The following is a 14,361-nucleotide window of genomic DNA, read 5'->3' on the forward strand; positions in this document are numbered from 1 at the left end:
GAAAACAGATGGGGGTATCTGCAGGAGGACGGGCTTAATGAAGGGGAGATGGCTCAGCGCAAAGCTCTCCTTCTAGAGAGGCAGCAGAAGAGAGCAGAGGAGCTAAAGAGGAAGAGACAAAGTCAAGAACAAGAACAGGAAAAAAGGCAAGTACCACTACAAAAACAAATGTAACCAAGTCTAAACTCACTTTCCCTTTGTCCCCAGACCACCATCTTCCAATAAGACTGCAGCCTCCACTTTTAATACACTTCCTGTCGGAACCATCTCTCCTTCCCCTACCCCTCCGGCTACTCCAGGCCGCCGTGGAGGTTTCACACGAGAAGAGTATGCCCGCCGCCAACAGCTAAGGATCATGGACAACCTGGACAAGGTGCTGCAGCAGAAATCCACAAGCCAAGGTCGATCGCCTGTGAGGAAGACACGAGCGCGTCCTCGCAGCGTGACCAGGGAGGAGAAACCGTTGTCTCTGAGCCCCGCCAAGAGAGCAAATTGTAAAAAAAAAAAAAAAAGTCTTCAAGTTAGATGAATGGAAATAATTTTATGACCATGACCTTGTGTTCTTGCAGCCTCCAAGATCACCAAGTCTCACTCGTCACTCAACCTGGCAGCTGCCAATGAAAGCAATGACGGTGATAAGAAAGTCCACAGGTGCTCATTCGATCTGCATGTTTAACATCCTCCATGAACCAGGACGTACTTTAGTAAGACCACGGTACTGTATAAGGTTGTCAAAAATATCGATACTTAGATACCGACACACAGAAAATGCATAGATACCTGCTTTTTTCAGTATAGTTAGTACCAAATACTGTACAAAACTATTTCCTCGCTGAACCACGTCAATTATCGGTGTGAGCATCGAGCCTGACTCGGCCGGGGTTTGAATTCACGACCTACCGATCTCAGGGCAGACACTCTAACCCAGGGGTGTCCAAAGTGCGGCCCGGGGGCCATTTGCGGCCCGCAGCTAATTGTTTACCGGCCCGCCACACATTCTGCAAAAATTGCAAAATTGATAATATTGCAAAAATTTTAAAAAACATTTTGAAAAAGTGGAATGAGGTGAAATCTAACAAGAAAAAGTTGCAATGTTGACACAAAGCTGCCATGCAGGCTGTTTTTTTTCTTTTGTCTTTCTTTTTCTTTTTTTTGCCATTGCTAAAAAATAAAAAAAAGACTAAAAATCTATGTTATAACGAATTATTACTTTAAAAATATCACTTTAAAATGTTTTATGTGGAAAAAATATTGCATATATTATGTGGTTGCCATATAAAAACATCAAAGTTTTATTTGACAAAAGAGCATAAAAAATACAAAATAATAGTTCAAACGTAAAATCGACAGATATATCTGAAGTTGATCTCGTATTTTAGGTGTTAAAAAAAAACTAATAAAAATGTATCACTTTATGAGTGGGGGACCTTTTGGATCCCAAATATAATTAGTAGGATTTTATTTAACTTTTCACTGTGATTACTCAAAAATATTAAATAATTAAAATCAATGGTGTCCTGCATTATTGATCTTTTAAGGCTCTAATTACTAAATACTGCATATTTCAGTTTTATTATAAAAAAACAAAGTTGTCTTTGACAGAAAACCTTTTTTTTTTTTTACTTTATATCAACCTCAAGTTGATATAGAGATTTACTGTAAGCGTTAAATAAAAAATAATAATAATAATTTGACTTATTTTTAACAGTTTAATGACTGAGACCCTTTAAAATCCCCGGGAGCCCTAAAGGTTAAAAAAAAAAAATCCATATATTTTGTTAAGGTTTGAAAATGAAAAATATCAAAATGGCCCCCGCATGCTTAAATTTTTCCGTGTACGGCCCTCAGTGGAAAACGTTTGGACACCCCTGCTTTAACCACTAGGCCACTGAGTAGGTTTTAGTAATGATTATAATAATAATTATATAATTATATTAATAATTAGTAATGAACTCGCCTTCATTCGCGGCTTTAGCACTTTGGCCCTTAGTGAATAAGTATTGAAACTTAATTGTGGAAATTCAAAGGTATTGGTAATGACTACTGCAACTCTGGCATGGTGACGAGCATAGTACTGTAATGTTTGAAGCCGTCAACCTGACTGGGTCATGTCATCTGGCAGCCGACCCGCCTCGCCTTCTGGATGTGTGACACCGAGTCGGCTGGCCAAGCAAAATGGAGACTGGGAAACTGGTTCCAATGGAACCTCGCCTGCTCCGGAATACACCGGTATGTAGTCTGCTAGCACAGCTTCAGAAGTACGCATGGGTTTCAAGCGATTCAACAACAACAACAACAAGCTTTGATGTTTGTGTTTTCTGGATCAGGTCCAAAGCTCTTCAAAGAACCGAGCTTCAAATCCAACAAGTTCATCATTCACAACGCTTTGTCTCGCTGCTGCCTGGCTGGGAAAGTCAACGAGGGCCAAAAGAACAAGATAGTGGAGGTGAACGTGATGAGTCATTGTATCAAGGCCATACCACCACACCACATACACAGTGATGTACAAAAGTGGTGTTACTCTTCTACTCCTGATCACTGCACATAAAAGGGTGAAATTTGTCAAAACGTGCACCCCTACTGTGTTGCTTGTGCTGTTAATTTTCTGACAAATACACCATATGGTGGCGCTGTTATTAAAGTTTGACCCCACCAATAGGGATGGCTATGGTTCAGTTTTTAACCGATCCGGTACCAATTTCCGGTACCTGGGAATCGATGCCGGTATACATTTTTGGTACTTTTGTGTGTGTTAATAAATGTTAACACACATTTAAAACATGTTGACTGTTTTACTTTTCAATGTAACATTTAAAAATGAGCTGATTATGATAAATGCGCTGCCAGGTTGTTATTATATCTTGTTTTCTTATAAAAAATTTTTAGTCTCATTTGCAATACAGTGACACTTCCAAGACATTAGATGGCAGTACTGTGTATAACAGGGGTGTCAAAGTCAAATGGACGGAGGGCCAAATAAAAAATTTAGCTACAAGCCGAGGGCCGGACTGTTCGAATGTTCATTGAAAAATTTTTAAATGACGCATATAGTCTAGTGAACCTAATTGAACCTACTGAAAACCTAACAAATATATTCCAATATGATCAGATAAATAAAGCAATATTTTCTTATGGCTCTGTCAGTAATCTTTAATTTTCAACAGACACAAAAGACAAATTTCCTTTATATAAAAATCCCCATAACATGAACATTAAATGAAAGAAACCGGTATTCAAGGCACCATCAGTAGCCTATATTTTCTATTTTAGCAAAAGTGGGCTAAATTTACTTCAAAGAAAAAAACAATAATAGCAATTTTCTATCATCCACTCAACTGAAATATTTTTAAAATATAATTAAATTGAAATACAATAAAATAAAGTGCAAAAATCTATAAATCAAAAACAACACTTTGTTTAAGGAGAAGTAACATGCAGTGAAAACAAATATTAAACTTTAACTTTTAAACTTGAATTGAGTAAAAACTCTAAATATGTGATTGCACAGTAATGTTCACATTAAACCCCCCTCCTCCCTCCGTGGGAGGGAGGCGAGTTGGGTGCCCGAAACCCCCCGCTGGTTTCGGCCCGCCCCTTGGCGCGCGTGGCACGGCGGGCTCCGCGACCCGACGGCTGGCCCTCGTGGCTTGACGGCGGGCGCGTCCCGACGGGCCGCGCGTAGGGGTCAAACGCAGAAGTCTCAGGGCCTCGTGGTGAGGAGGTGGCCTGCGGGTTTCGGCCCGCTTGACCCCCCCGCTCCGCTTGGCGCGCGCGGCACATGACGGGTTCCGCCACCGACGCTCGGGCTGCAGCCCGACGGTGGTGCGGGCCCGGCGGTGACGCGCGGTTTGGGGAAACAAAGCAGAAGTCTCAGGGCCTCGGGGCCGGGTTTCGGCCCGCCCCCTTGGCGCGCGTGGCACGGCGGGCTCCGCGACTGACGGCCGGGCTGCAGCCCTTCGGCCGGCAGGCGCGTCCCGGCGGGCCGCTCGCCCCCTTTCGGAACCTTGGACCGGCATCCGCTTGGTGCGTGTAAAACAGGGGTCTCAAACTCAATTTACCTGGGGGCCACTGGATGCAGAAACTGGGTGAGGCTGGGCCGCAAGAAAAGATTTCTTAAAAAAAATCTAACATGCACTTTTTAATGAATTCACCTCCTTTGAATGGCTTTCCCGCCCTAGCAACCATCTCACTCACCATGTAGCTAGCTTTGACTGCTGCATCGCTCTTTTCGCTTGCTTTCTTGACGAAATCTTGTTGCCTCAGTAGACTGGTTTTAAAATTTGCAACCCGGTTCACTCCCCTAGTATTTTGCATACTCCTCAGCATGTGTAGTTGTATAATGACGTTTCAAATTGTATTCCTTGTGCAACGCAACTTTCTCTGTATCAACTACAGAAAAGAGCTATAAGGATTATTCATAAAGTAGATTACTTAAAACACACTAACATATTATTTATTAATTCTGGTTTATTGAAACTACAGGAGCTAGTAAAGTTACAGACATTATGTGTCATGTTTAAGGCTAAAAGTAAAACATTACCAGCAAATTTACAAAAAATGTTTGTCATCACTTTTGAGAATGAAGAGCATAGAAGAAAAGGTCATTTCAAACATCAGTATTCAAGGACAACTTTAAAACAAATGTGTATATCAGTGGTGGGGGTTAAACTATGGAATTCTCTTTACAAGAGATAAAAGATTGTAAAAATATATTCCAATTGAAAAAATATATAAGGACAGAACAATGAGATCATATGGACAGCCATAAGTGTTTACATTTTGCTTTATATTTATTATTTTACTTATTTTTTGCCTAGTTTTGTATTTGTTTTGTATCATCCTGTGAGGTGTATACTACTTATTTTGGTTTTTTTGTTCGTTTTGTACATCATGAAGTTTTGCACTTCTTGTGTTTTTTTGTTTGTTTTCGTTATATTTGGATGTAATTGTTTGTTTATATGATATCATTAAGTAAGACTACGTACTATGTTGAAGGGGGCAGAAAAATATAAGATTTTTCTTCATCCTGCTCCTTCTCAGGCATTGGTGTGTAAATGTATAATTTAAAAATTGAGGTATAATTGTCTATCGATCAAAGATGCACATCAATGAAGGAGATAAATAAAAATGAAATGAAATGAAATAAGACACGTCGGGGTGCCCCTGTGAAAGAAATATTGCATCAAAAATCGTCTCTGTCTGGAGCCAACGGGAGGAGGGTGGGGGGTGGAGTTTACAGTTACGGTAGCACAATTAGCCCCGAACGGGTTAACATCACCACGTCTGTATCAGCGCTGGGGTCCAGTGCACCACACTTTTGTATTGTCGCTCGCTCCTTCGGCGGAGTGCTCGTCTTCCCCGCCCGGACTGTTTACAACGGGGGCGGGAGCGAGCAGGCGGGCGAGGGAGGGAGGCAGGGAGGGAGGAAGGAAGAGCGTGTGTCATAGAAAAGCGGCAAAATGTTTCTCTGCTTGCATTACGCAAGTGACATCAATGCATAATTGCCAACCTTGAGACCTCCGAATTCGGGAGATGGGGGGGGGGTTGAGTTGGGCGGGGTTAGGGGTAGCGGGGGTGTTTTTGTAGCCCGGAAGAGTTAGGGCTGCAAAGGATTCTGGGTATTTGTTCTGTTGTGTTTATGTTGTGTTTAGGTGCGGATGTTCTCCCGAAATGTGTTTGTCATTCTTGTTTGGTGTGGGTTCACAGTGTGGCGCATATTTGTAACAGTGTTAAAATATAAATAAAATAAAATATGACCACCCTCAGTGTGACATGTCTGGCTGTTCCTCAAGTATGTCTTGCAATAACCTGCGTGTGTCTCTAGAAGCCTCATACAACATGTGTCTGGGCTGGCACGCTGTTAGTATGGAGAAAAAGATGACAGTGCCATCACGGCACGCCCTCGATATTGTCGAGAGCCTCATACCACAACGTGATTGGTAGATTTCTTCAGCTCCGCACACAACGCTGTCAAGCGCCATTCATTTAAAACTCGCGGGCCGCACTAACATTAAACTTTCATATTAAGGTGGGGGCCGCAAAATAACGTCTCCCGGGCCACAATTGGCCCGCGGGCCGCGTGTTTGAGACCCCTGGTGTAAAAGATCTGCGGTCTAAAAAAAAAATAAAAAAAAAGAAAAAAAAAGAAAAAAAAAAAGATCTGCGGTCTGCGGGCCGGTTCTAATAATAAATCAAGATCATCCCAAGGGCCGTAAAAAACCTTCTCGCGGGCCGGATATGGCCCGCGGGCCTTGACTCTGACATATGTGGTGTAGACGATCTGTGGTATGTTGTCTAACTAGGAAGTAGCTTTTTCTATGAAGCTGAAAGTGTTATATTGGGCCCTACAAAGTGTTTGTATTGTAGGTATTGTGCATATTACACACCAGCTTTCTGATTATAGTTGTAGATGGAATTTGGTCTGCACTTTAAAGGGGAATTGTGCTTTATTTTTGGAATGTTAAGTATCAGTCCTAATTTTTATGTCAGACAAGAACACATATGTTGTTCTGTTTTCATGCATTCTAACTCAAAAATAATTGCTAGTAAGAGTCAGCTAACAATGTAGGTAATGGGATTTGCTCAAATCCCCCTATAAAGCACTCTAAAAACATCTAAAAACCTCCATCACAGTTTCATATACATGCTGTAAGTATATACTGTATATAATGTAGTAACAGACACATTCATAATAACATGTCATATTTTATGTATTTTGCTAATTTTGGGCATACGGCATGACGGCAGACTTCATGAGAGCCAACAAAGAGTACTTTGGGACAAAGCATGATCCATAACCTTATATTTTTGAGCCTGAATACAAGAAGGATGAGCTACAAGTTTTAAGAAGCTGTGTGATCAGCAAATCTAGCAAGTAGCACCATTGCTAAGTGCCAAACAAGAGAAACTGTGCAAACTACGAGCAGGATAAAACAATCACTTACTGTACAATATCTGCTCTCACTGGGATGCCGACTGATCTTCAGTTTAGATTAATTTTTTATTTTTTTAAAGGTGGTTGCAAACTATCGTCTTTTTGTGTCTCTCTCTCTTTTCACTCTCTAAGTTGAATTTCAAAGTTAACATCTCGGTTGATGGCAACATCCATCTAGTATACAAGTGAGAGGCGTGATTTATAATCAAAAATTTGAGGCAAATCATTAATAAGAATAGTGTAGTAGAATTTCTGACCTTTTGACCTATATTTCTTGTCTTTTAAGAATGTCCGCTCATTTTCAATACTCTTGTATTTTTGTGCCATTGAATGGACCAGTTGTGGGACAAAAGTGAATATTGAGTCGTGCCAACCTGTCTACAGAATTCGAGTTGTTATGGAACAGATAGGAAAAGCAAAACAAGACATTGACGCATTTGATAAGGAACGATGACGCACAACAGACATATAAATGAATGGCAGAAGACCGGAACTCGGGGGTGATTTTGGCTTGTGTGTGTCTTGTGTGCTCTGGAGTACATTGTGTCTGCTTGCACGGACAACTTAATTCAACCTGCACTTCTGATAATGGGTAAATAAATTTGTTGTACTAAACTACTTTTGTTGCCTGTTTAAGCTTCGGACAATCCACTACAATAGGGAAAAGAAGTGGACTTAAAACGGAACCCTGTAGGACACCTCTATCAACTAACATTTGATTAGAATGACTGCCATTGACAGAAACATGTTGATATTTGTTGTAAAAATAAGAGTTAAACCAAAGGACAGCATTTAGACTCAGTCCAATATGACCAACCATGTGAAAAGCTTTTGACAAATCAATTTTAAAAAATGCACCTATAAATTGGCCAGTGTCGAATGCAGAAAACAAGTCATTTGTAAATTTAACGAGAGTTGTCGCTGTATAAAAATTAGGAGATAAAATATAAGCTTGAATGACATAGTGAAATAATTGATGAACAATTTGATTTTCAAAAACTTTGCCAAGAGATTATGGAAATTGATCTATACTTGTTAGCATCAGTTGGGTATCTACCTTTTAAATAGATTAAAAACTCGGGCACATTTCCATATGGAGGGAATAAGATGTGGAGACAAAGAGAGATGATGTGAATCAACCAAAGGATACATCAGTACGTGAGCAGCATGTTTTCACAAACAACTCGGGACCAGCACTACAACTCTCAAATATTCAGGTTACCGCATTTAAATGGAGTATTGTTGGTGGTTTTTGGATGTTTTTTTAAAGGGGAAATAGATGACTTCCATTAGCTTCATTGTTAGCCACCTCCTTACAAATTTAAAAATTCATTAAAAACTGAAAGACATATATTTTCTTGTCTCACATAAGGATTGTGAATGATAGGCAAAATTCCAAAAAAAGGTGCAGTTTCCCTTTAAGGGGACTCTCAAACATGCCTGTAATATTTGACCAAGATTGCTTGAAAACATGGCCGTAGACTTAGCAACTATTTGTCCATAAGTCATTGGTGATTTGCCTGATGATTATAAAACAACTAGATGAAGGAATTCATGAAGGAATTGCGTGTGAATGCTCCAATGCTGAAGTTGAACTAAAATCCTGGAATTTTTTTTTTTAGAATTGTTGAAGTAGAACACACAAATCCCAAACAGGCTGAATATTTTGAAGTTGTAATGGTTTGAATCAAATGAGAAATGTAGAACTTTGAATAATGTCCCATTGATTTCAATGGGAATTTCCCAAAAATGTGGGCATTTTGGGAAAAGCGGGAATTTTTCTGAAAATGGTAAAAAAACAAACTTAAATGGTTTAAATGAGTTGAAAAGGTTGGTGTTGGAATTTTTGAAATCCGTTGAGAAATGTTGAAGTTGTAACAAATGGTATTACGGAATTCCTGCAATTTCGGGAAAACTGGGAATTTTTCCAGTTAAAAAAACAACTTTGTTTTTTGTCCTAGTTAAGAGGAATGTTTTAAAGGCCTACTGAAACCCACTACTACCGACCACGCAGTCTGATAGTTTATATATCAATGATGAAATCTTAACATTGCAACACATGCCAATACGGCCGGGTTAACTTATAAAGTGCAATTTTAAATTTCCCGCGAAACTTCCGGTTGAAAACGTCTATGTATGATGACGTATGCGCGTGACGTCAATGGTTGAAACGGAAGTATTCGGACACATTGTATCCCAATACAAAAAGCTCTGTTTTAATCGCAACATTCCACAGTATTCTGGACATCTGTGTTGGTGAATCTTTTGCAATTTATTTAATGAACAATGAAGACTGCAAAGAAGAAAGCTGTAGGTGGGATCGGTGTATTAGCGGCTGGCTGCAGCAACACAACCAGGAGGACTTTGAGAATAGCAGACGCGCTATCTGACGCTAGCCGCCGACCGCATCGATGATCGGGTGAAGTCCTTCGTCGCTCCGTCGATCGCTGGAACGCAGGTGAGCACGGGTGTTGATTAGCAGATGAGGGCTGGCTGGCGTAGGTGGATAGGTAATGTTTTTAGCATAGCTCTGTGAGGTCCCGTAGCTAAGGTAGCTTCAATGGCATCGTTAGCAACAGCATTGTTAAGCTTCGCCAGACTGGAAAGCATTAACCGTGTAGTTACAGGTCCATGGTTTAATAGTATTGTTGATTTTCTGTCTATCCTTCCAGTCAGGGGTTTATTTATTTTGTTTCTATCTGCAGTTAAGCCCGATGCTATCACGTTAGCTCCGTAGCTAAAGTGCTTCGCCGATGTATTGTCGTGGAGATAAAAGTCACTGTGAATGTCCATTTCGCGTTCTCGACTCTCATTTTCAAGAGGATATAGTATCCGAGGTGGTTTGAAATACAAATCCGTGATCCACAATAGAAAAAGGAGAGAGTGTGGAATCCAATGAGCCAGCTTGTACCTAAGTTACGGTCAGAGCGAAAAAAGATACGTCCTGCACTGCACTCTAGTCCTTCACTCTGACGTTCCTCATCCACGAATCTTTCATCCTCGCTCAAATTAATGGGGTAATCGTCGCTTTCTCGGTCCGAATCACTCTCGCTGCTGGTGTAAACAATGGGGAAATGTGAGGAGCCTTTCAGCCTGTGACGTCACGCTACTTCTGGTACAGGCAAGGCTTTTTTATCAGCGACCAAAACTTTATCGTCGATGTTCTCTACTAAATCCTGTCAGCAAAAATATGGCAATATCGCGAAATGATCAAGTATGACACGTAGAATGGATCTGCTATCCCCGTTTAAATAAAAACATTTCATTTCAGTAGGCCTTTAATGGTAGAACGGTTGAAGTGTGTTGAAAAATGTGGAAGAAGTAGTTGCCAGAGAAAAGGGTGGAAATAGGGCTTTGGAAAACCAGGAATTCTGGAAAATCCTGGAATTTTTTGGAACTTGGAAAAAAGGTAGCTTGAATCTCCAGGAGGGTGGAAGGTGTTGAAGGTGTTGAAGGTGGAATGGTTTGAATAGGTTGAAAAATATGGAAATGGTGAAAGTTTGAAAAATGGCCAATTCATTTTAAATGGGGAAAAATGTTCTGGAAAACCTGGAATTTTGGGAATTTTTCAAGGGAAAAACCGCGATTCCCGAATAAGCCGAACAGTTTGAAGTGGAAACGGTTTGAATCGGGTGAAAATTGTGGAAGGTAGAGCGCGCCAAAAGAAGAAGAAGAAGTTTAATAAATAGATGCATTTTTCAACACCTTCAACACCTTCCACCCTCCTGGAGATTCAAGCTACCTTTTTTCCAAGTTCCAAAAAATTAGTTACTTGTTAGTTACTTGTTAAATGTGTGTTGTGGATGTACATGTATGTATATGTATATGTATATATATATATATATGTATATATGTATGTGTGTATGTATGTATATATGTGTACGTACTTATGTGTGTATATGTATTTATATGACATAACATTTGTATATACTATTATTATTATTATTATTAAACATACAGTAAGTAATAAGAGGGGTGGGAGTACATAAGTTTTTACTTCTTCTCACTCCTTTTCGGATATGTTTACATTAAATGTTTATTTTAATTTCTTGTTTCTTTTGCTTTTTATTATTACTATTATTATTATTATTATTATTATTGTTGTTTTTGTTATTCATTCTTGAATGGCTTTTTTGTTGTTTTTTTTTCAAAATTTGTTGTTTTTGTTTCGTCTACATATTCGAAATAAACATGAAAAAAAAAAAAAAAAAAAATTTGGTGTAGAAAACCAAGCTTTGGAGCATTCACACAATTAGGATAGCAAGACTTCCGAAGCATTTTGACCGCAACCCATAGGGGGCGCCACTAATGTCATATTTCACTTCTTCCTCCTCCAACCACAGGAGATGGAGAAGAGCCCCGCCAACCACTTCCTTATCCTCTTCCGCGACTCCAGCTGCCAGTTCCGAGGCGTCTACACCGCCAACCCCGACTCCCAGGAGCTCATGCGATTGGCCGGCGTGGGGCCCAAGACAATAAGCGGCGCCCAGGTGGAGTCCATGTACAAGTACAGCTCGGACAGGAAGCAGTTCAGCTCCATCCCCTCTAAGACCATGGGCATGAGTGTGGACGCCTTCACCATCCCCGGCCATCTGTGGCACGGGGGAGGCGCGGCGGGCGGAGGCGGCGGAAGCAGGAGGGCGAGCCTCACCAAGAAGGCGCTCGTGTCCAAGTGACGGAATCTACAAGGTGAGGTTTAACCCAGAACCTCAGATTGTCGGAGAAAGAACTCTCGTTGATTTCGGAGGACGTCCTACTGGAGGCGGTCACCATTACAGGTTTTTAAGCAGGTGCACAGATGGAGAGTCTTATTGATTTTACACGGTGCCTGACAGTGGAGGTATTTTGAACTGGACCCCAGATGACGGAGAAAAATGAAGACCGAAGGTCAGATGGATGGATGTTGACGTTCCTTGACTGATCTTCAAACCTTGAGGTAGTTTTTTAAACTCAAGGAGATGAGTGCGCCCGTCTGGAACTCTGTTGATCTCACTGGTTCTTCCTAAGTCCTTAAAACCTTCAGAAATCAGTACTCAAAGCGCTTTACTTTTTCCACATTTTGTTATGTTACAGCCTTATTCCAAAATAGAAGAAATGCATGTTTGTCCTCAAAATTCTACACACAATACCCCATAATGACAATTATGTAAATTTATTACAAATACAAAACATGTACATAAGTGTTCACAACGTTTACTCATTTCTTTGTTAATGCATCTTTTGGCAGCAATTACAGCCTTTTTGAATTCGATGTCTCAAGCTTAGCACACCCATCTTTCCAGCACCTCTCAATCTCCATCAGGTTGGATGGGAATGCGTTGGTTTTCATCCAGGATGTCTCTGTACATTGCTGCATTCATCTTAGTCTAGTCAGGGAGGTGACCAAGAACCCGATGGTCACTCTGTCAGAACTACAACATTCCTCTGTGAAGAGAGGAGAACCTTCCAGAAGGACAACCATCTCTGCAGCAATCCACCAATCAGGCCTGTATGGTAGAGAGGCCAGACGGAAGTCATTTCTTAGTAAAAGTTTCCCAAAATGCACCTGAAAGACTCTCGGACCACGAGAAACCAAATTCTCTGGTCTGATGTGACAACAATTGAAGTCTTTGGCGTGAATGCCAGGCGTCATGTTTCTGTCAGGTTTAAACACTGATGACATCTATTAAACAGACAAGAAGCAAGGAATCATGCAGAGACAGAGTTAAATTTGGCTCAAAGAGGAGAACGCATGGAGCTGCACACTTGAGTTTGAGTTTATTTGGAACATGCAAGCATACAACATGATACATCACAATTTCCAGTTTCTCTTTTCAACATGTTCGAAAAGGAGTAGGAAGAAGCAGAGCTTATTTAATCCTACCCCTTTTCTTTTACATAACAGTTGCTAAAACTTTTGTTCACTTCCTGTTCTCAATTTATTCACAATATACTCCATAAGTAATCACAATAAAAATAAATAAATAATAATAATTGGTGAAGTAAGTTACATTTCATATGATGAGATAAGTAAGATTATTTTGAGAGTGAAAGAATGGATGGATTAAATAAACTCAGTATTCTTCTTCTTTGTACTTTGTAAACACTTTAAATTTGAAGAGTTTCTTGAAGTGGATCATATTAGTACATTGTTTGATTGCTTTGCTTAATCCATTCCATAATTTAATACCACATACTGATATACTGAAGGTCTTAAGTGTTGTACGTGCATACAAATGTTTTAAATTACATTTCTCTCTAAGATTATATTTCTCCTCTTTTTTTGAGAAGAATTGTTGTATATTCTTGGGCAGCAGGTTATAGTTTGCTTTTTAGTCACAGTCTCGCCCTACGCTCTGAGGTACAGCTCCCGCGTCCCTCTATTTATTTGGGAGGTCCCCAGTCAACATCACTGAGGCCGCCTCTAAAAGGAGTGGTCACACATATCATGCAAAGCAGCTCCAGTACGCACAATACGTGACGGAATGTGCTGGGGCCTTGCGATGGCCTTGTCTCTGCTTTGTCTGCGTGCTGTCATCTTATCTTCGTTGAGGTCCTTGAAGTCCTTGGCTGTTAGCGGGCTAAAACAAAGATAACATCTGCGGCTGAGGCCACACCTCAGACAAAAAGTCTAACTTGAGCACAATAGCTAATAACTATAGCAACGGCCTTTAAGCATAAGAGTTGTGTGATAACAGGAAACCAGGCCAATACCATCCCTACAGCATCATGGTGCGGGGGTGCTTGTCAGCAGCAGGAACTGGGAGCATAGTTAGCATAGAGGGAAAGATGAATGCAGCAATGTACAGAGACATCCTGGATGAAAACCTTTCACATTGTCATTATAAGGTACTGTCTGTAGAATTGAATGAATGTTCTTCCATTTTGGAATAAGGCTGTCACATAACAACATGTGGGGAAAGAAGTGCTTTGAATACTTTCGGGATGCCCTGTAAGTCAGAGGAAGAATTGTAATGAAGAAGGTTGTCATTGATGTGCATGAAAACATCTTTGTGCATTTGCTATACAGTAAAACGCTTTAGTCAAAATGTCTGTTAAGGAGATAATTACACCCGCACGTCACTTTTATACATGATTGCAACTGTCAGGACGCTTTTATTTACGTTTTATTTTGTCCAGCATCCTATCGTGAATGATGTGTCATAATGATGCAGGTGGTTGGCGGATGGTTAGTTAGCGAGATTCAACATGTTCTTTCCCGGTTGCGAAATGACCCCGACTTGCAAATGAAGCAGATTTTTTTTTGTTTTTTTACAGGACACTAGAAACATGAAGGTTACTAACAGGGGCCGTCTATCATCGTGCTCTATTTAGGAGTGCAGGTGAATAAAGATGGTGCTTTAGAAACCGACATTCATGTGTGGAAACATCTATGATCAAGTTCAACATTTTATTGGAAAACAAGAATTATGGGATGTAGAATTTTA

General features: G+C 40.4%; 1 protein-coding gene across 1 annotated transcript in view; it reads left to right on the forward strand.

The window, feature by feature from the left end:
• The window catches only part of LOC133639904 (calmodulin-regulated spectrin-associated protein 3-like), a 40,867-nt gene extending 28,906 nt beyond the window's left edge, over positions 1-11,961 (forward strand). Inside the window, exons 9-14 of the mRNA XM_062033589.1 lie at positions 25-146; positions 208-494; positions 570-651; positions 2,123-2,229; positions 2,328-2,446; positions 11,278-11,961. Coding sequence (XP_061889573.1) covers positions 25-146; positions 208-494; positions 570-651; positions 2,123-2,229; positions 2,328-2,446; positions 11,278-11,610 — 1,050 coding nt within the window. The 3' untranslated portion in view covers positions 11,611-11,961. The remainder of the gene's footprint in view (positions 1-24; positions 147-207; positions 495-569; positions 652-2,122; positions 2,230-2,327; positions 2,447-11,277) is intronic.
• The last annotated feature ends 2,400 nt before the right edge of the window (positions 11,962-14,361 follow it).

The sequence above is a fragment of the Entelurus aequoreus genome, linkage group LG22, assembly GCF_033978785.1.
Source record: "Entelurus aequoreus isolate RoL-2023_Sb linkage group LG22, RoL_Eaeq_v1.1, whole genome shotgun sequence".
Lineage (NCBI taxonomy): Eukaryota > Metazoa > Chordata > Actinopteri > Syngnathiformes > Syngnathidae > Entelurus > Entelurus aequoreus.